This window comes from Bison bison, unplaced genomic scaffold (assembly GCF_000754665.1).
Source record: "Bison bison bison isolate TAMUID 2011002044 unplaced genomic scaffold, Bison_UMD1.0 scf7180017864146, whole genome shotgun sequence".
Lineage (NCBI taxonomy): Eukaryota > Metazoa > Chordata > Mammalia > Artiodactyla > Bovidae > Bison > Bison bison.
In genome coordinates this window covers 2,311,940-2,335,064 of record NW_011494718.1, presented here as the reverse complement: position 1 = coordinate 2,335,064, position 23,125 = coordinate 2,311,940, and the positions used below count along the sequence as shown (strand labels likewise).

At 38.7% G+C, this 23,125-nt stretch overlaps 1 protein-coding gene across 1 annotated transcript in view; it reads right to left on the bottom strand.

Annotated features, from left to right (window-relative positions):
• Positions 1–23,125, bottom strand: part of DCHS2 (dachsous cadherin-related 2) — a 323,756-nt gene that overhangs the window by 87,057 nt on the left and 213,574 nt on the right. Inside the window, exons 12-13 of the mRNA XM_010840797.1 lie at positions 9,490–9,624; positions 9,074–9,283 (exon numbers count right to left, since the gene is read on the bottom strand). Of these exons, the coding sequence (XP_010839099.1) occupies positions 9,074–9,283; positions 9,490–9,624 (345 nt within the window). The remainder of the gene's footprint in view (positions 1–9,073; positions 9,284–9,489; positions 9,625–23,125) is intronic.

The following is a 23,125-nucleotide window of genomic DNA, read 5'->3' as shown; positions in this document are numbered from 1 at the left end:
GACGGACCTTTGCTGGCAAAGTAATGTGTCTGCTTTTTAATATGCTGTCTAGGTTGGTCATAACTTTCCTTCCAAGGAGTAAGCATCTTTTAATTTCATGGCTGCAATCACCATCTGCAGTGATTTTGGAGCCCCCCAAAATAAAGTCAGCCACTGTTTCCACTGTTTCCCCATCTGTTTGCCATGAAATGATGGGACCAGATGCCATGCTCTTAGTTTTCTGAATGTTAAGCTTTAAGCCAACTTTTTCACTCTCCTCTTTCACTTTCATCAAGAGGCTCTTTAGTTCTTCACTTTCTGCCATAAGGGTGGTGTCATCTGCATATCTGAGGTTATTGATATTTCTCCCTGAGGATGCTGGGGTTATATAAAACTATCTAAAGAGTATCTGGAAACAGGTAAGTTTTAGGGCAATAACCAGAAGTTTATTTACATATCCTTATTTCGAAAATGGTTCTGCCTGAGAAAACCCATAGGATCACATGGGTTTGTCTTTCCCAAAATCACTTTATAACTACCCTTCTTACAAATTATAAAAGAAAGGTTCACTTCTCACCCCTCCTAACCTGACCAAGGTGTACCAGATCAGGGTGTGAAAGTTTCTAGGCTGCCAGGTAAGGGGGCATTCCCAATGCTGGCGTTTCACGTTGAAACAAGAACTGACTTGAATGCCTGGGGGGATACATAATTTTTTTTGGAGAGGACCTTTGCTATGAACTAAACTTTAGGGCCTATTCTCAGTTGGTAAAGAATCTGCCCACAATGCAGGAGACCCTGGTTCAATTCCTGGGTTGGGAAGATCCACTGGGGAAGGGATAGGCTACCCACTCCAGTATTCTTTGGGCTTCTCTGGTGGGTCAGACAGTAAAGAATCTGCCTGCAATGCAGGAGACCTGGGTTTGAGTGCTGGGCTGGGAAGATCCCCTGGGGAAGGGAACAGCTGCCCATTCCAGTACTTTGACCTCTCCAGAACAGAGGAGCCTGGCAGGCTACAGTCCATTGGGGTCACAAAGAGTCAGACACGACTGAGCAACTTTCAGTTTCAAGTTCCTAAGTAGTAAATAAATAGATAATAAAAGCCATTAATGGATTTGGGGACACATATCAGAAGGAGTTTAAGAAATGTTACTACTATAACAACAATCTGTCTACAATGTAAAAAGCGTGAACAAGGATTTTCAGTGCTTACATCTGTAATGAGATTTTTTAAGGACACATTGAGCAAAAAAGGCTGAGCACTTGAAGAAACTCTAGAAGCAGCCAGATCGTGATGAGGTGAATGAAAAGGGAGTGATGTTCAGTTTTAGACACACTGATAATGAGATGCTATTGGACATGAAGACTGGGTCCTTGAGGCTATCAGGAAAAAATGCTGAAACAATTTGAAATGGAAGGAAATAATAAGTGGATGTTCTATGGTAAAAATAAAGATCAGTGTGTGACTAGTCTGGTTTTGACATCAGAATTGTCTTCCAGGTATTTTATCTTCATTGTCTTTCAGGCATTTTATTTCTGTAAATTGCTGAAAACTAAATACATAATGAAAACAGTTCATGTTCACAGAAATCCAAATTAATTGTGTCTGGTGGAATGGCAATGATTACTGTCCTGTGGCTAGAACTCTTCTGCATTTCAGAATCTCTTAATTTCTCTCTCTGTGTGCATGTGTGTGTTTCTTAGATTTCTCCTTGAACCAATTTTAACATCTTTTTGTCTTGTTTATTAACTAATGAGTTGAATAAAAACCTTTGGAAGTTGTCAGTTTTATATTTGTATGAAACCCATTATTTTCCTTTGAAAATCCTTTGACAGGGAGCCCTAGAGTCAGGATGGTATAGAGCAAAGCCCACAGTTCACCACAGGACATGAAGTGTGGACAAAAATGCTATTTATTTTTAGTCAAAGGCACTGATCCTAATTCTACTTTCTCATTGTAAAAAGAAAGAAAGTAGAAAATAAAAAATAATTAGAAGGTGGGATCAAGATGGTGGAGTGGGAAGACCCTGAGCTTACCTCCTCTTAGAAAGACAAAATTGCATTGATATAAAAAGAAATTCTCTCTTAAACTGACCTGAAGTCTAGCAGACTTGATCTTCTAAAACCAAGATTATAAAGGAAGAACCACAAGGAGTCTAGTATTAGAGAAGAAGAAGAAGTCTTGTCAGGACCCACACACTTGGTGGGTAACACAGAATAAGATTTCACAGGCTCAGGGATCTTCCCTTAGTTCTTAGGGATTTGAGCCCCATATCGGGCATGCCAGCCTGGAGATAAGTACTGGGAATATGAGCCCTTTTAGGTAGTTTGAAAACCAGTGGGGCTTAATGGAGGCCTGTAGGCAATGGAGATTCTGCTTTTGGAGAGCATGGACACAATTGTTTGCTCCCAGTCCTGGCACGGTGGCAACCTGCCTGGTGCTCCGACCAGCCCACCGTGACCACCCCAGCACACCTCACCCCATCTGAGACAGGCTCTGACCTCAGCCCCTCCTGCTCCAGCCCCAGGCTGTGACAAAGCAGAATCACCAGTGCACCTTGGGAAAGGCCAGGGCTGGCTCAAGGCTCCTCTTCCAGCCTCTTGGATCCCATCGCTACCCCTGGCCAAGACAGAAACTCTATAGCACCAAGGATATGATAACCTCACTCAGGATTGTGGCTCCAGCCTCTCCAAACCTGGCCTTGCCCCTCAACATGGCAGTGACTGCTAGCACACCCCGAGAAAAGGCATGGCCCATGGTCACTTTAGATCCAGCTCTCCTGCCTAATCCACGGGGCATAGGGAGACTGCATAGGGATGATCCAATACAATGACATGGCTTCAAGACCAAGATGTGCATGTTTTCCTTAATTTCATCAAACAAAATGAAAAGACAGTAGAATATGTTACAAAACAAAGAGCAATATAAAACCCTGGGTGAAGGGAAGCCTAATGAGACAGTAATTCATCTGATAAATGGTTCAAAGCAAAAGTCATAAAAAAAGTTAATCAAACTTGTGAACATCCTTTTCATAAGGAAAAGGATACAAAAATACAGTGGGAACTTCAAAAGGAACTAGAAAATATAATAAAGAACCAATTAGAGCTGAAGAATACAATAACTGAAAGGAGAAATACACTAGAAGGAATTAACCACAGATTAGGTGATACAGAGAAACACATGAATGACCTGGAAGACAGAATAGTGGAAGTCACCTTATCAGAACAGCAAAAAGAAAAAGTTCAAAAGGATTATTTAAGGGACTTCTGGGCTTCCCTTGTGGCTCAGATAGTAAAGAATCCGCCCTGCAGTGTGGTAGACCTGGCTTTGATACCTGAGTTGGGAAGATCCACTGGAGAAGGAAATAGCAACCCACTCCAGTATTCTCTCCTGGAGAATTCAACAAGGGACTTCTAGGAAAATATCAAGCATACTAACATTAGCATTATAGGAGTCGCAGAGGAAGAGAGACAGAAAGGGGCATAACCTTATTTGATGAAATTGTAGCTGAAAATATCACTAACCTGAAAAGGAAACAGATATCCAGGTCCAAGAAGCACAGAGAGGCCTAAACAAGATGAACTCAAAGAGGTTCACACTAAGTCATATCATAATAAAAATGAAAAAATTTTAAAGAGTGAATGGGAGAATTTTAAAGGCAGGAAGAGAGTCACTTAAAAGGAAACCACTAAAAATATTAGCTGATATCTTATCACAAATCTTGCAAGCCAGAGGGAGTAGCATGACATATTTAAAGTGCTGAAAGAACCTGCAACCAAGGACACTCTATCCAGCAAGGTTACCATGCAGACTTGAGGAGAGAGAAAGAGTTTTCCAAACAAGCAAAAACTAAAAGAGGTTGTTACCATTAAACTGGCCTTACAAGAAACATTAAAGTGTTTTCTTTAAGTGAAAAAGAAAACCTTATAACAAGAAATTTTAAAAAATGATATGAAGAAAAAAATCACTGATAATTATAAGTATATAGTAAAAACAGTGAATCAACCACTTATATGAGGGCATAAACGTTAAAGATAAAAATTATAAAATCAAATATAACTCTGATAAACACTGAAAGGGTACAGATATAAATGTACAATATAAAACCAAACCATAAAGTGTGTTGGGAATAAAATGAAAAAGGTAGATGTGTTTCAAGATATGTTTGAATTTAAACAACTATGACTTTAAAACAACTATATATAATTGATATATATATATATATAAACCTCATGGTAACTACAAATCAAAAATCTCCAGTGGACACACAAAGAAACAGAGAAAATAACCCAAACATAAGACTAAGGAAAATCATTAAACTGCAAGGGAAGAGACTAGAGGAACAAGAAAAGAACATAGAAAAACTGCAAAAAGTAATACTAGAAAACAGTAACAAAATGTCAGTGAGTACATGTCTATCAATGATTACTTTATGTAAATAGATTAAATGCTCCAATCAGGACATGGGTGGCTGAATGGATTAGAAAACATACCATCTATATCCTGCCTACAAGGGACTCACTTCAGATCTAAAGACACACACACTTGAAAGTAAAATGATGGAAAAAGATAGTCCACACAAATGGAAATAAAAAGAAAACAGAGATAACAATATTCATATCACACAAAATAGACTTTGAAACAAAGTTTATAACAAAGACAAAGAAGGGCATCAATCATATAATGATAAACAAGTCAAATCAAGAAGAAGATATAACAGTCATAAACATAAATGCCCCAGTACAATAGCACCTAAATATATAAAGTAAATACTAACACATATAAAGGGAGAAACTGACAGAAATACAATAAGTATAGAGAACTTTCATAACCCACTTACATAAATGAACAGGCAGAAAATCAATAAGGGATACATTAGATGACACATTCGACCAGAAGGACTTAACAGGTATTAATATTTACAAATCGTTGCATTAAAAACAGAAGAAAACACATTCTTTTTCAAGTGCACATGGACACTAGATCTCCAGGACAGGTCTCATGCTAAGCCATGAAAAATCTTCAATTCATTTAAGAAGATTGAAATCATATCAACCTTTTCTGACTACAGTGCTATGAAACTAGAAATCAATTACAGGAAGGAAACTGGAAAATAAACAAACATGTGGAAACTAAATAATATATTACTAGAAAACCAATGGATCAACAAAGAGGAAATAAAATCATAGCTTGAGGTGAATAAAAAAAAAACAAACACAACTTTCAAAATCTATGAGACACAGCAAAAGGAGTTCTTAGAGGGAAATTTATAGTAATTCAGGTCTAACTCAAAACACAAGAAATATCTTAAATAACTTAACTTTCTATCTAAAGGAACTAGTAAAAGAAGTACAAACAAAGCCCAAAGTCAACAAAAGGAAGAGAATAATAAAAATCAGAGAAGTAAATAAAATAGAGACCAAATTTTAAAAAATAGAAAAAGCCTGGTGAAACTAAGCACTGTTGTTTAAGATAAACAAAGTTGATTAAGATGAGTCAGAAACTCATCAAGAAAATAAGAGAAAATCTAAATAAAATTAGAAATAGAAAAGGAGAAATTACAACCAATATCACAGAGATACAATCATAAAAGAATACTATTGACAACTATACACCAGAAAATTGGACAGCCTAGAAGAAATGGAAGAATATCTAGAAATATATACTTTTCCAAGACTGAATCAGGAAGAAAGTGATTACTGAACAGTGATTACTATTAATGAAATTGAATCAATAATCAAAAACCTCCAACAAACCAAAGACCAGGAACACACCAGAATTGGAGAGTTTCTACCAAACATTTAAAGATGAGTTGAAGTCTATCTTTCCTAAACTATACCAAAAATTGAAGAAGAGGGACTTCCAAACTCATTCTATGAAGCCCTATCTAAACCAGACAAAGACACTATAAAAAAATTACACACCAATATTCCTGAAATGAAAAGATGCTCAATAAAAATTAGCAAACCAAATTCAACAAATACAGAAAAGAGATTTTTATTCATGATCAAATAAAATTTATTCCAGGGATGCAAGGATGGTTCAACATCTACAAATCAATCAAGGTGTTATACCACATTAACAAAAGGGAGAATAAAAACCATATGATCATCTCAATAGACACCGAAAAAAACATTTGACAGAATTCAACATTCATTTATGATAAAATCACTTATCATAGTTGGTAAAGAGGAAACATACTTCAACACAATAAAGGCCATATATGGCAAGCCCACAGCTATCATACCAAAAATGAAAAGCTGAAAACTTTTCCTCTAAGATCAGGAATAAGATAAGTATTCCCACTCTCATCATTTCTACTTAACATAGTATTGGGAGTCATGGAGGTGGGGCAAAGTACATGAAGGGGAATCAGGAGTACAAACTATTAGGTATAAAAGAAAGAAGTTACAAGGATGTAATGTACAGCACTGGCAATACAGTCAACATTTTAATAATAACTTTATATGGAGTATACTCTATAAAAACATTGAATTATGTTGCACATCTGAAACTAACAGAAGTATACACTTCAATTTTTAAAATAGCCTTTAATGGGACTTAGATCTAGGATGTAGTCAAGATAGGGGGATATTAAAGTTCAGTGGTAACTAGAAACAGGGACTGGATGAAGCTACCAGTAAGAGTGTGTCTAGGAGAAAAGAAAGAGATATACCAAAAAGATCCAGGAAACTCTAACAAGTCAGAGAATAAAAAGGACATTGGGAAGGCTTGTCTGGAAAGACAGATGAAGAATCAGGAGAAAGTAATGGCTTTTGAAGTAAAAGTGAGGCCAAGCATCCAGGGCATGGCACACAAAGACACAAAGCAGCGCAACTAAGAACTGAAAAAAGATCCAACGCATTTAGCAACAACAAGGTCTTTTGTGCTTTCAACAAGGGTAGTTTCAGCGGAGTGACTTCAGTGGACTGTATATTGCAGCAAGCTAAGAAATTAAAGCGAAATAAAGACATAGAAACTAGCGTGTAGACACCGATTTTTAAGAAATTTGATTGTGAAGGAAAAGAGACAGAGGATGAAGGGAGACATCTATGCTTTTCAGGATAGGAGAGACTAAAAAAACTGATTGGAAAAGCCAGTAGCGAGGGAAATGTTGACCATATGGGAAAGGAAGGTGAGTGGTCAAAAAGAATGTTCTTGATGCAATGAAAGGCGACTGGTGCAGTCTGGGGATTGTTTATACCCAGTCCTCAACAAAATAAATACAATAAATTGAGAGTAAACATTTAGAGAAATTTATAGCAATATGACATAATAATCTTATATCTCTGTAATATAGTAATATCTTTTTTTAAATTGGGGCTTGCATTTTGTATGCCTTTTTTTCTCCCAATAATTTATATTTATTGTATTTTACAAAAGCATCAATCACAACAGATTGCAAACTTTAAAAAACACCAGCCCTGGTTCTTAACCACAATTGATTTGGGAAGTTTCAGAAAACAGGTAGAGTTTACAGAGAAGGAAAAGTATCTATTCCACTGCTACAGCAAAGAAAGAGATAATAATTGGGCTTATTCTTAAAAATTGGGCTTCTCAAAGTTAGTTTGAGAGATTATCATCCTTTTGGATGATAGTATGACAATATATGGAGAAGGCAATGGTACCCCACTCTAGTACTTTTGCTTGGAAAATCCCATGGATGGAGGAGCCTGGTAGGCTGCAGTCCATGGGATCGCTAAGAGTCGGATACGACTGAGCAACTTCACTTTCATGCTTTGGAGAAGGAAATGGCAACCCACTCCAGTGTTCTTGCCTGGAGAATCCCAGGGATGGGGGAGCCTGGTGGGCTGCCGTCTATGGGGCTGCACAGAGTCAGACACAACTGAAGCAACTTAGTAGTAGTAGTATGACAATATATGTGATCATTTAAAATATATATGTCCTTGGACAAATAATCCAGATATATTATCATAAGGAAATAATTGAGTGTGTTCACAACAGCATTTTTATTATAGAGTGTTCAATATCTAAATTAGCACAAAAGGAGATGATTAAGATAAATCATGTTATAATATGCATATTAGAAATCCTAATATATGTATAGTCAACAACATGAAACATTTATACAGTGTATTACTTTTAAAAGGAGATAATAAAACAGTGTATATAAATTATTCAGTAGTGTAAGATTGGTGTCTGCATTCACTGAGATTCATTGAAAAGCGATTTTCAAAAATATCAAATTACTTATCTCTGCAAGATATAAGATTTTTGTTTATTACTGTTGTTTTTCATAAATTGTATATAAATTCTGCAATTATATATCATTTTCTAATCAGGGGAAATGACAATAAAAACCATTCTCATTTTGGAGTAAACTGGGTGGTACACAGAAAACATGGCTTGGTTATGGGAATTTTAGTAAATAGACAGTGATAGCTTCCAGAGTGAGCCTCACAGCTGTTTCTACACCATAAAACAGCTTCTCTTTGTGCGTTATTCTAGCTCCATCTCATTATCATTCTATGTGTGCTCTGACATGTGCTAAAAAAATGAATTCTCCACTCTTTTTCAGGTAAATAAGATGTGGCCTTCACAAAACTTGCCATGCTAACCCTTCCATGATTCTGCCAGAATCTTATATCTCTGATCCAAAGGGGAAAATATTACAAAATTATCTTCTAGTGCAGAAGTTCCTAAAGACCTTGATTATTTATCTCTGGAGTATTGTGATAGATATGAAGTGTTTCATTGGTCTGCAGATCTCAGAAAACTGTTTTTCTACTTATGTCCTCTAGGCCTGATTGCTCAAAATAATAAAAGTAAGGGATCATACGAAAAAAGTGAAAATAGAAAAAAAGCTATCTGCTGCATCTGTATATCCTTTAATGTAAATGGATTACTAACAACAAGAGTTGTTGAGGGCGGATGTTTGAGGAGTTTGGAGGGCAGTAGATCAGTCAGGGTAGCTGTCGGAAGGAGGAGGAGAGGAGACCCGGGGCGCCAATTAGTTCTTAGCAGGTGTGTGTTCTGTAGACACTGAACTATGTACTGAATGAAGAATACTCACCATGACACATGTGTCAACCACACTGGTACCCCAGGGGGAATTAAAGTAAAGATGATTCTTACCGATTATATGATACGTGACAGCTCCATTGCTGCCAGCATCCATATCAGAAGCCAAGAAGGTGTAGACAAGGCCTGGCTCTTGGTTTTCCAGAACCTCAATGTCATCCCTGGGGACAACAATCTCTGGTGCGTGGTCATTTTCATCTCTCACCGTGCAGAGAATCACTGTGGTCCCGGACAGAGCAGGGGCTCCCCCATCACGTACGAGTACTGACATGAAATAAAAGATGGCACAGATGGTGGCCATTAATTCACACCTAAAATATGCTGCCCCTACCAGACAGCCTCAGATCAAATTAACTGGGTAGCACTGGGTCAATAACGTTTTATTTAAAGACGCCCTACTGCAATGTAAAATTTCACCTCTCAACTGCCTGCGGCCTACTTTTGTTTAGCACAGACGAGGGATCACTTACCTCGAAGGGTGAGGACTTCCTGAACTTCTCTGTCAAGTGTGGTGGCCGTCACTACCTCCCCAGTGTCCGAATTTATCTGGAACAACATGAATGAAGCACCTGGCATAATTTCAAACTGAAGCTTGGAATTAATTCCTAAAAGAAAACACAGAGAAAAACTTAACCATTATCCCTTGGAATGCATTCATCTGTTTCATTTTTTCCTATGAATATGTTAAACCATAAATGAAAAAGGCAAGACATTGAACCTTCAAATTAAGGTAAAAAACAAAAGCCAACTCTTTTGGCTGTTAAAAAAAAAAAGCCTCCTGGGCTGAAATGCTTGATTTTCAAGTCTTATGAGACTTCACCACAGTAAATGCTTCAGAATTTCTCCCTTCCATAAAAATTTTCTTACGAGTGTGCTACCCTCCAACATATTCCTAATTCCTTCTGCTAATACTAATTGTGATTTAATGACATCACTGGAAGCTTGCAGGGCAAGTGACGATTTCTGTAGATGGATGCTCTGTTAGAGGCTGTGTCCAGTTCCAATACTCTGCTCATCTTCCAGCTGGGAGCTGAGCACACGGAGTTACGGACGGACAGAGTTTCCCGCCATCTTGTTTCCTACTTAGTATTCAGTCTCCTATCTCCGTGAGAAATGTGGTACCATATTACTATGCAATCTGAAAATAATTCTTCCCATATTCCTGTGGTTTCATTTCTCCCCTGGGAAAAGTGTCAGGTCATTCCCATCTTTGGTATAAAGCTTTCTCATGCCAGTAACTTGAACTACGTTATTCCATGATATTGCAGTTATTTGCACTTCACAAAAGTTCATTTCAACCATGTTCCTAAATTCTTAACTGATGAGAATCTACATTAGATATAGTACTTAACATATGCGATTTACACTTCAATAAAAGACGAAATATTGTTCTTTGGACTTAACAAAAAAACTTCAATTACTCATTTCCACCTTGTATGTCATAAAAAGTAAATTTTCAGCCATCATGGTCTAGTAGAACTGAGTTCTGGAAAAAGCGGAATATGCTAATTTTACACGAGAATAAATATACATGACTTCTTCCTATGCCAGTTGAAAGAGAAAGGATATTTGGGATCACGTGCAGGCATTTTAATAACCTTGAGAAAAAATGTCTAATAATGTAGGAACCAAATATTTGAAAGAGTATAATCAGAGGTCACCAGACTATTTCAGCCTAGCATTAGGCATTAAGCATATTATTGCATTAATGATTATGTAATAATTAAGTGATTACTTTGGTCTCATAGTGATAACATAACCTTTTCTTTGGTCAGACAGAATTTTTAAAAATTCCAAATTGTTAAAATTCCCTTTACCAGTTTCACCCTACATTATGAAAATGGGGACAATATCATGTTACATCTACTTTCTCTGTTCCTCAAATATTTGGTGAGCATAATTAAGTGCCAAGCACAGTGCTGTGTGCCAAAGAGACAGGTGGGGAATCAAAGAGGTACGGCCCTTGCCTTTATGAAGATATCATGGAGAACAGCATCTTTTAATTTTTGGACCCTTTAAAAAAAATAAATCTACTCATTTATAATGTGATCTTATTACACATTACATATAAAATTATATATTACATATTGTATTATATACTATACATTTTAAAATCCTGACACTTGTCAAACCTAGAAAATGTCTCACATGTTTAAACAAAACACAAATTTTTACAGCTTCCCTTCCTCCCATCGGCCTAATTATTCTCTAATGTGCTTTACCATTGTATTCAATACTCCTTTGACTTCTTAGAAACTGTCACATTTTATTGTTCCTTTTTTTCTACATTGTTTTCTAACATAACACTCTACTTACCTTCAATCCTCCTAGTATTTTATTAAGAATAAATGAGATCTTTATGTAACTATAGTTTGCACATATATGTTTTCACACTACAAACTATGCACCCTTTACAACTTAAACAATGTGAAATACATTGAAAATATTGCACTTGTGTCTCTTTCAGAATTCAATTAATGCCTTGCTTCTTCCTCAGTCCAATTCAGTTCATTTCATTCGCTCAATCGTGTCCAACTCTTTGTAACCCCACGGACTGCAGCACATTGTTCAAACTCATGTCCATTGAGTTGGTCATGCCATGCAACCTCTCATCCTCTGTCATCCCCTTCTCCTCCTGCCTTCAATCTTTCCCAGCATCAGGGTCTCTTCTAATGAGTCAGTTCTTCACATCAGGTGGCCAAAGTATTGGAGTTTCAGCTTCAGCATCAGTCCTTCCAGTGAATATTCAGGACTGATTTCCTTTAGGATGAAATGGTTTGATATTCTCGCAGTCCAAGGGATTCTCAAGAGTATTCTCCAACACCACAGTTCAAAAGGATCGATTCTTCGGTGCTCAGCTTTCTTTATAGTCCGACTCTCACTTCCATATATGACTACTGGAAAAACCATAGCTTTGACTAGATGGACCTTTGTCAGCAAAGTAATGTCTCTGCTTTTTAATATGCTGTCTAGGTTAGTTATAGCTTTACTTCCAAGGAACAAGCGTCTTTTAATTTCATGGTTGCAGTCACCATCTGCAGTGATTTTGGAGCCCTTAAAACAAAGTCTCACTGTTTCCATCCATTTGCCATGAAGTGATGGGACCGGGTGCCATGATCTTCATTTTTGAATGTTGAGTTTTAAGCCAACTTTTTCACTCTCCTCTTTCACTTTCATCAAGAAGCTCTTTTAATTCTTCACTTTCTGCCATAATGGTGGTGTCATTCCGACAATCTTCATTCCAGCTGGTGCTTCATCCAGCTGGGCAATTTGCATGCTGTACTCTGCGTAGAAGTTAAATAAACAGGGTGGCAATAGACAGCCTTGACATACTCCTTTCCCAATTTGGAAACAGTCCGTTGTTCCATGTCTGGTTCTAACTGTTGCTTCCTGACCTGCATACAGATTTCTCAGGAGGCAGGTCAGGTGGTCTGGTATTCCCATCTCTTGAAGAATTTTCCACAGTTTGCTGTGATACACATAGTCAAAGGCTTTGGTGTAATCAATAAAGCAGAAGTAGATGTTTTTCTGGAATTCTCTTGCTTTTACGATGATCCAATGGATGTTGGCAATTTGATCTCTGGTTCCTCTGCCTTTTCTAAATCCAGATTGAATATCTGGAAGTCCATGGTTCAAGTACTCTTGCAGCCTGGCTTGGTGAATTTTGAGCATTACTTTGCTATTGTGTGAGATGAGTGCAACTGTGTGGTCATTTGAACATTCTTTGGCATTGTCTTTCTTTGGGATTGGAATGAAAACTGACCTTTTCCAGTCCTGTGGCCACTGCTGAATTTTCCAAATTTTCTGCCGTATTGAGTGCAACACTTTCACAGCATTATCTTTTAGGATTTGAAAGAGCTCAGCTGGAACTCCATCACCTCCACTGTCGTTGTTCATAGCGATGCTTCTTAAGGCCCACTTGACTTCACATTCCAGGATGTCTGGCTCTAGGTGAGTGATCACACCATCGTGATTATCTGGGTCGTGAAGATCTTTTTTGTACAGTTCTTCTGTGTATTCTTGCCATCTCTTCTTAATATCTTCTGCTTCTGTTAGGTCCATACCATTTCTGTCCTTTTTTGTGCCCATGTTTGCATGAAATGTTCCCTTGGTATCTCTAATTTTCTTGAAGAGATCTCTAGTCATTCCCTTTGTATTGTTTTCCTCTATTTCTTTGACTTGATCACTGAGGAAAGCTTTCTTATCTCTCCATGCTATTCTTTGGAACTCTGCATTCAAATGGCTATATCTTTCTGTTTCTCCTTTGCCTTTCACGTCTCTTCTATTCTCAGCTATTTGTAAGACCTCCTCAGACAATCATTTTGCCTTTTTGCATTTATTTCTCTTGGGGATAGTGTTGATCCCTGCCTCCTGTACAATGTTACTAACCTCCATCCAAAATTCTTCAGGGACTCTGTTTATCAGATCTGATACTTTGAATCTATTTGTCACTTCCACTGTACAATTGTAAGGGGTTTGATTTAGCTCATACCTGAATGGTCTAGCGGTTTTCTGTACTTTCTTCAACTTAAGTCTAAATTTTGCAATAAGGAGTTGATGATCTGAGCCACAGTTAGCTCCAAGTCTTGTTTTTGCTGACTGTACAGAGTTTCTCCATCTTTGGCTACAAAGAATATAATCAATCTGATTTCGGTGTTGACCATCTGGTGATGTCCATGTGTAGAGTCTTCTCTTGTGTTGTTGGAAGAAGGTGTTTGCTGTGACCACTGCATTCTCTTGGCAGAACTCCATTAGCCTTTTCTCTGCTTCATTTTGTTTCTTCCTCCTCACAGAATAATCCTCCAGAACAAACACAGCATCATCAAATTTGAGAACCAAAGAAATAAAAGTCAAATGAGATTATTTGATCTAACTCCATAATCTTACTAAGAAAACTGGATATCTGAATCTGAAGATATTTAGGGATATACTTAAAATACACCTAGTAAAGGATGAGTGTGTGTGTGTGTGTGTGTACGCATACATATATCTGCTCTTAGATCTCAAGACCTATAGTCTTTTGCTCTTTTACTTTCTCCCAGTCTCGGATAGATACCCTTCCTCAATTCATTTCTTTCCCTATCAGGTCCAGACCCATGAATTAACACTTTAGAAACCTTGCAAATTTCCTCAGGTCTTCTGACTTTTTCCAAAAGAATCCCAGCAAAACCTTGTTCAGGATCATGTCAACCATCTCTCTGGTCTTCTGGACTATCCAGCAGATAATTGGGGCTGGAGAAAACTTCACAAAAGCATAGACTGAGGCCACTGAAATACCACTGTCCTCTGGCAATCTGTCCAGTTCTCCTTGGTCACCCCTTTCCTATTCAGGTCTTCTACCCAACCACCTGCTGGCTGACTCTCACAAACCACTTTCCTTCCTATTTCCCAGAGAAATGGAGGCATTGGGAAAAAGGCTCCCTCAGCTTCTTGCATCTGTACTCAACCCCACCTCTTGCTTTCTGTCTCAATGGCAAAAATAATGCTTCAAACACCCTCTTGAAGTTTTCCTGTCAGTTCTAATCTTTCTCTTTACATTTTCCCCTTAAATTATACTCTTCTCTAGCTATAAGGGGCTTCCCTGGTGGCTCAGTGATAAAGACTCTGCCTACAATATAGGAGACCTGGGTTTGATCTCTGGGTTGGGAAGATCCCCTGGAGGAGGGTATGGAACATACTCTAGTACTCTTGCCTAGAGAATCCCATGGATAGAGGAGCCTGGAAGGCTGCAGTCCATAGGATGACACAGAGTCAGACACGACCAAAGCAACTAAGCAGCAACAGAAGCTAACTGTAAGAAACAAGTTTTCTTCTCTTTATAGCCAAGCTTCTTTTAAAAATTCCCTGCAGCTAGGTTGAAACCACTGCCATATATAGTTATTCTTTCTACAGTCATCAATAAGCTTCTGGTTATAAAAATCTACTGATCATGTTTAGCTGACTTATCTTCTCTGTAACTTCAGATATTGCTGACTAATTAAAAAAAAAAAAAACATGGAAAGGAAAGAACAAAGAGAGAGAGGAAGGAAGGAAGAGAAGGGGAAGGGGAAAGAGGAAGGAAGGAATTCATTCCACCTCTTTCCCAGTTCACTGGCTTCAGTTTCCATCCATATGCAGATGACACATATGTACTGAGCTCCAGTTATTTGATTAATTCATTCACTCATGCAACACACATTTATTTATACAACATACATTTACCAAGTGCCAGGCACTCGAAAGATACCACCAAATTATCTTGAACTATCATTGAATTATCTTGGTCCTCAGAATTCCTCTCATTTCAGTTCAGTTGCTCAGTCGTGTCCAACACTTTGCGACCCTATGGACTGCAGCACACCAGGCCTCCCTATCTATCACCAATTCCCGGAGTTTACTCAAACCCGTGTCCATTGAGTCAGTGATACCATCCAGCCATCTCATCCTCTGTTGTCCCCTTCTCCTCCTGCCCTCAATCTTTCCCAGCGTCAGGGTCTTTTCAATGAGTCAGCTCTTCACACCAGGTAGCTAAAGTATTGGTTTCAGCTTCAACATCAGTCCTACCAATGAACATTCAGGACTGATTTCCTTTAGGATGGACTAGTTGGATCTCCTAAGAGTCTTCTCCAACACCACAGTTCAAAAGCATCAGTTCTTCAGCGCTCAGCTTTCTTTACAGTCCAACTCTCACATCCGTACATGACTACTGGAAGTAATGTCTCTGCTTTTTAATATGCTATCTAGGTTGGTCATAACTTTTCTTCCAAGGAGTAAGTGTCTTTTACTTTCATGGCTACAGTCACCATCTCCAATGATTTTGGAGCCCCCCCAAAAAATAAAGTCTGCTGCTGTTTCCACTGTTTCTCCATCTATTTGCCATAAAGTGATAGTGGAGAATTATAGACAGTGTGGTGGAATATGTGAAATCACTGGGGAAGGGGATCAGGGAAGATTTATCACCAGTAGATAATTGCTCATTTATATCTCATTTAACAAACCTACAGAGATAGTGAGAGCAAGTGCCAAGGTACCACACCACATGCTAAGGATGTAACTGCTGGCAAGAAGACACACTCTCTGCTTTCATGCTACATACAGTGTAGCACTGGATTCAGATAAATAAGCAGGCAATTACAATTCCACATGATAAGACATAACTGAGTATATGTTGCCTTCTGTATAAGCTGAGGCCCTAAAGATGAATTAGATTTATCAAGTAAGAGGGAATAAAGTGAATGCAATCAAAATAGGAACCAAACACCATACTGCAGGCTACAACGTCCCATATGATATGGGCTCTGCTTATTTTCCCAAGCTCTTCTCATATGCTTGTTCTTGGCCCACCAATGTCCCTTCTGCTCTCTGAACATGCTAAGTGTCTTTCTGTTGGGGTCTTTGATGTTGTTGTTCCTTCTGCCAGCACCTCCCTCCATCCTTTACAAGGTGTACTAGTTATTGGTATACTAAATTATGGTGCCTCGGATCTGAAGCCATTCTTCCCTCCTCTGCCCTGCAATGCTGGGGCTGGGGATCCGGATGCCACAACTGTGCAGGACCTCCTTTGCCACTAAGCCCCCGTTAGCATCTGCCATAAAGCGACCCTCAAGGGAGACTGAAGGTCAGAGGAAAGCAGATGGGACTACTTCTTCCGGTTCTCTTACTTTCCCTGTCAGCAATGCCATTTTTCCTGGTGTAACAGCTGCTCACAACTTTCTGTCTCTTTTGGCTCTCCCAGACCAGGCTCTACAAAGCCCTTCTGCTCTTTCTCTTCCTAGGTTCTGATAATCTCATCTTCTTTTTGTTTCCCAGAATTAGGGGTGGTAGCTGCTTTCCTATAGTTATTTTTTTCTGGGTTACTTCAAGATTCCTTTTTCACTTACTCAGCCTTCCATACCAGTATTTTAACAGCTGGTTTTCCTGATTACATATGACTGGTACAGTACTTGGAACAAGAGTGGGTCCCAGGTATCAGGGATTCTGATACTGGTTTGGTTATGCCTTTGGCCTTAAAGGCAGTGCTGGGTTCCTGCCCAAAGGAAATGAAACACGAGTAATTTATCACTTGCAATGGTATCACAGGGGCTTCCCAGGTGGTGCTAGTGGTAAAGAACCCACCTGCCAGTACAGGAGATATAAGAGACGTGGGTGTGATCCCTGAGTCGGGAAGATCTCCTGGAGGAGGGCATGGCAATCAACTCCAGTATTCTTGCATAGAGAATCCCATGGACAGAGAAGCCTGATGGGCTATAGTCCATAGGGTCACAAACAGTCAGACACAACTGAAGTGACTTAGTGTGTGTGCACACACATGCACGCACATGCACACACACACACACTATAGTATCATAATCAATTAAATTATCACCCATGTTTGATTGTGATGAACTGACTATTAAAGGACTCCTATTCCTTAGAGGACCAAATGGTGCTGACCATGGCCTTGGGATAGTAAAAGGAGTATGGTGTGAACTGGCTATCTCTGAATACAATGAGAGCTTACAGAAAGAAAATTATAAGCTGAGGATTTAAAGTCATAGTTTAGGTCATAGTCAAAATAGCTGAAAGCTTCTAAGGAAGTCAATCTCTCTGAATATCAGAACCAAATTGGGCAGCAGATATATAAGGAGTACCTTCTTGGAAGGGAAAATCCATATGAAGACCCACAGATTTCAACATACTGCAGGTAGATCTCAGCATACATGCAAATATGACTCAGTCAGAGACAGCTTTCAGCTTTCAAAGAATACCAAGATTTTTCTAACTTATATTAGGATAAGTCTGTCCAAAATGTGTGGAAATCAATTCTAAGAATGTGAAACCCAGAAAGATTAAATAGCACTTTGGTTTAGGCTGGATTTATTGATGTAGTGTGCTTACTAGCTATTCTGAATTGAATGTTTTAACTCATATAGCTATGTCCCTTGACAGTTTCTTTTGATTGGTTGTGTTACAAGTGGCCTATCATTGTTGAGTTTGAGATGCCAGACCTTCCCCTGCATACTATACAGGAAAGGAAAGTATGAGAAGAACGTTAGGATGGATTTATGTATGACATGCCCACCGCCCTCCTCTGACTACATTTACCAACAATTCAGAGGACTCTCCCTTCATAAAGACCATGGGAAAGGCCTTGGTTAGAGGGACACAGCATCCTTTAAATGCCCTCTGGTAGTAGCCCTCCGTGTCAGTTGTGGATGATGGTACCACTGGCTCTGGAGGTCACCTTTTGAGAACCAACACTCTCAGACTTCCTGGACCAGATAGCAGAATAGAAGGAAATTGAGCTCACCTCTTCCCACAAGTCTATCTAAATTACAACTAATTGTTGAACAACCATTGATAAAAAAAGACTGGAACCTACCAGAAAATATATTCTACATCCAGAGACATAAAGAGCAAACCACAGTGCGATGGTAGAGGCATGAACTTGCAATATAGTCAAATCCCATACCCCCTCCCTGGGATCAGCAACCCACAAACTAGAGAACAATTTATACCATAGAAGTTCTCCCACAGGAATGAGAGTTCTGGGCCCCATGTCAGGTTCCCAAGCCTGGGGGTCTGGCATAGGGAGGAGTGAGCCCCCAGAGTATTTGGCTTTAAAGGGCAATGAGGTTTGAGTTCAGGAACTCCACAGGACTGGGGAAAACAGAGACTCCACTCTTGGAGGGCATGTCCGAGGTCTCAGGCACACTGGGACCAAGGACAAAAGGTCCTGCATAACCTGGGCCATAACCACCTGTGGGTCTTGGAGGGTCTCTTAGGGAGGCAGGGGAGGGGGCAGCTGCGACTTATTCTGGGACGAGGACACTGGTGGTGCACACACTGAGGAGTGGTCATCAGCATGAGCTCTCCTGGAGGCCAACATTTTGGGACTGAGACCTGGCCCCACCCAACAGCCTGCAGTCTCCAGTACTAGGACATCTCAGGCCAGACAACCAGCAGGGTGGGAACACAGCAGACAGGCTGCCTCAAGACTTCCTGAGCTCACAGCTGTCTCCAGACGCACTCCTTGACAGAGCCCTGCCCACCCTGGTCAAGGCCCAGCTCCACTCACCAGTGGAGAGGCACTGCTTCTCCCACTAGGAATCCTGAACAAGCCTCCAGATCAGCCTCACTCACCAGGGGGCTGCAGAAGTGAGTTCACAAATGTAGGTCAGAACCTACCCCAAGACCAGCTGGTCTCTGGCCCTTGAGTAACAAGAACAGAGTGTACTGCTGGGACATAGGACATCCTCTACAGAGGGCCACTTCTCCAAGGTCAAGAAACATAACTGATATTCCACATACATAAAAATAGAAATTCAGACAAAATAATTCAGACAAAAAAGCAGAGGAATATGTTCTAGGTGAAGGAACAAGATAAAACTCCAGAAAAACAACTAAGTGACATGGAAATAGGTAATCCTCCTGAGAAAGAGTTCAGTATAATGATCACAAAGATGATCCAAGAACACAGGAAACAAGAGGATGCACAGAGAAGCTACACGAAGTTTTAAACAAAGGGAAAATATAAATAGCAACCAACAGAGTTGAAGAATACAATAACTGAAATGAGAACAACACTCTACACCAATTTATAAGGACTATCGGAAGTGATCTGCTTTCATCCAGCAGGAACAACAGTACATGTTTATGTAAAGTCTTCCACTATCAACCATCATCTACTCAGCAGAGATAAAGATCATCTCAGCATCCAGTATTTCATCACACTGATCCACTACTGTGATGACATCGTAATTGGATCTGATGACCAGAAAGAAGTAACTTAGATACCTTAATTAGATATATATATAGCAGCAGTTGGCAAACTATAGCCCACTGGCCAAATCCAGCCTGTTGCCTGATTTTGTAAAGTTCCATGGAAGTCCAGCTACATTTATTTGTTTATGTATGACCTACTGCTGATGTCTTGCTCCAATATCAGCATTGAATAATGGAGACCTATAGCCTGCACAACCTAAAACAATCACTGTTTTGCCCTTTACAGAGAAAGGTTTGCATAACCCTATCCTAGAGTAAAGGTGGGCAAGTGATAGGAGCTGAGAATAGAGAGGAACACCACAATCACTTACTGAAGTGTCTGGTTGTTAAGCTAAAAGAGAATAGAAATGTATCCTCAAAATCATAAGGAATTAATAAATAATTCTGACGAGCAGAGTGTTGATTTCAGATTTACTCTTTATGAATATAATTTTTCATGTAATTCCTCAACAATACAATGCCTACACAACTCAACCATTTCCAAAGCAGAAAAAGGATTGTGCCTGGCTGAGTGAATGAAGAAATAAACAAATGAATTAGTTCAGAAGAGTGAAGGCAGCTTGAAGCAGCCTATTTCACAGATGCTGCAGTTTCTCAAATCATGTAGTCAAAAATAGTTACTACACTCCTATGTCATAGCTTGCATTATCTTAGAGACCTGGGATAAAAGCAAGTGAAATATTAAAATGTTTTGAATCTATGAGTTCACACCTTAAAAGGCAGGCAGACAGACAAATAATCATATAATCACAACACCGTGTATTAAATGAATGAAGATTATATTTCCAAGTTTTAATAGTGATTGTCTCTGGGTGAGTAGTCCTTTTTCTGTCTCTGTTTACTCTTTCATTAATTCTAAAATTTTCCCCCAATTTTAATATATCTGGAGTTAGATGCTTCTTACAATTAATGGTATCTTAGATTCAGGGAAATAGATGAAATACCGTCATGGCAGTGTTTCTAACTTTGCTCCAAGAGTAGGTTGTTGGGTCTAGTTGTTCATCCAGCACGAGACAGTTTCCAAGAAACCAGATGTAGAGATTGTTCACGATAAATCCAGATGCATTTTTATGGGATAGAGAATAAAATTTCACTATAGAATTCAACATTTTAGCATGGCAATGTGCTGTTGTACCACGAATGAGCCAATACATCATCAGGACTGAGTCGTCTTTCCTGATGGGGCACCCTTCCTCCCAGGACTAGGGGAGAGGTACCCCTGGGGGTAGATCTTTTCTCACTAACAATGGAGCTCTTGTTGGTGGCACCAAATGCTGTAGCAGTTTTAATATCTTAGTTAAAATGTGGTAGTTGTTTTTCCCATTTAATACAAGAAAAAACTCCTGTTAGAGCCAGTGTGAGTCATACATCATAAACATTCAGTACTCAAATTCCTATGGGTTTTGAATGCCAAACAACATTGTAGGCTTACACTTTTAAAAACTACATTGTAGAATGCTAGAAAACACATGTTAACCTTTCAAGTATTAAGTAAAGCTATAGTATTTTTAAGAATACATACTATTAAACAAGCCATTAATAAATTCCAATGTGATGCCAGATATGTTAAAATCCTGACATCATTTAATTCTTATGCATAATCCTTTTTCATTGTCTTAATCCAACAAGCAAAGAAGAAGAAAAAGATTTAGGAAAGATATGTTCAAAAGCACATGCATACATCCAAATTCACATACACTGACATAACCATTGGTTTAACAGATCTGGCCTCATTAAAAACACTGAGATTTCAGTAAACCAAGATTGTACACAAAACTTGTGAAGGTACATGAGACTCAGGAAATGCTAATTTTGTATCTCAAACACCCACAAATGAAAAGCCAGAAAACCAGCAATTTTGCATCCAAATTTCCTGGCAAACCATAATCTCTAAAATAATAAACTTTCAATTAAATTATAAATAACAGGTTGCAGACCATTCATTCCAAAAGAAAATTACACTAGCACTTGGCAACTTGACAGTAAAAATTGGAAGGCATATTTTGGTAGTCATCTTTAGTTGACATATGAAAACTTTTGAGACAAATTCTTTTCTCCTTCAAATATTAAAGTAAATCAATATTTTCCATAGGGTCAATTCTAAAAAATGAATTAATAAAGTCAAGGGGAGGAAGCATTTTACAAACTTTAAATGATCTCTAAATCACACCCCAGTGACTGACTGCATTTTATCCGTCTGCACTTTGGGAAGTGGTTTCTGTGCTGCCCAGAGCCCTGCGTGACTCAGTTTACATCAGAAAATGCTCTCAAAGAACTTTACCATACTGGATACATTGGAAACACAAAGCTCATGTATATTCTCCATTGTTTCCATCATCTAAAAACCACACTGCCAGAAACGTGCTCAGTTCAAAGCGGAGTTGGGACGAGCAGTTGCTAGGGCACTCTAGCCCTCTTGGTGAGCACAGCAAGCAAAACTCTTTGATCACACTGCCCCGCTCTGGTCAAAAGAGAAAACTGGGCTGGCCCGTCAAAGATTTTGTAGCATCACAAAAAATACATTTCTTTAAAAGAGGATGTTTCCCCAAAGGGCAAAGCATCTAAATGGTAAATAACTTAAAAGTTCAAGAAAAATGCATCTTTTACTCCTCTGATAAACAATTTAGGAGGTAAATGCTGGTGTTCATACTATTATTTTCATAGAAACATCTGTTACAGTTCTTTCAAGAGAAGAACAAAATATTATATTGATTATGAATCGCCAGTTGCTATATACAAATGTTAATTTAAAAAGACCAACTTATTAAACTATTTGTATTAATTCAGATTTAAAAATTCAGCATATGCTGTTAATGGCAAATATTTCATTATAATTTTTATAAGTATTTAGTTTAAAATCTCTTTAACAAGTGGTGCTGGGAAATCTGGTCAACCACTTGTAAAAGAATGAAACTAGAACACTTTCTAACACCATATACAAAAATAAACTTAAAATGGATTAAAGATCTCAACGTAAGACCAGAAACTATAAAACTCCTAGAGGAGAACATAGGCAAAACACTCTCTGACATACATCACAGCAGGATCCTCTATGACCCACCTCCCAGAATATTGGAAATAAAAGCAAAAATAAACAAATGGGACCTAATTAAACTTAAAAGCTTCTGCACATCAAAGGAAACTATTAGCAAGGTGAAAAGACAGCCTTCAGAATGGGAGAAAATAATAGCAAATGAAGCAACCGACAAACAACTAATCTCAAAAATATACAAGCAACTCCTACAGCTCAACTCCAGAAAAATAAATGACCCAATCAAAAAATGGGCCAAAGATCTAAATAGACATTTCTCCAAAGAAGACATACAGATGGCTAACAAACACATGAAAAGATGCTCAACATCA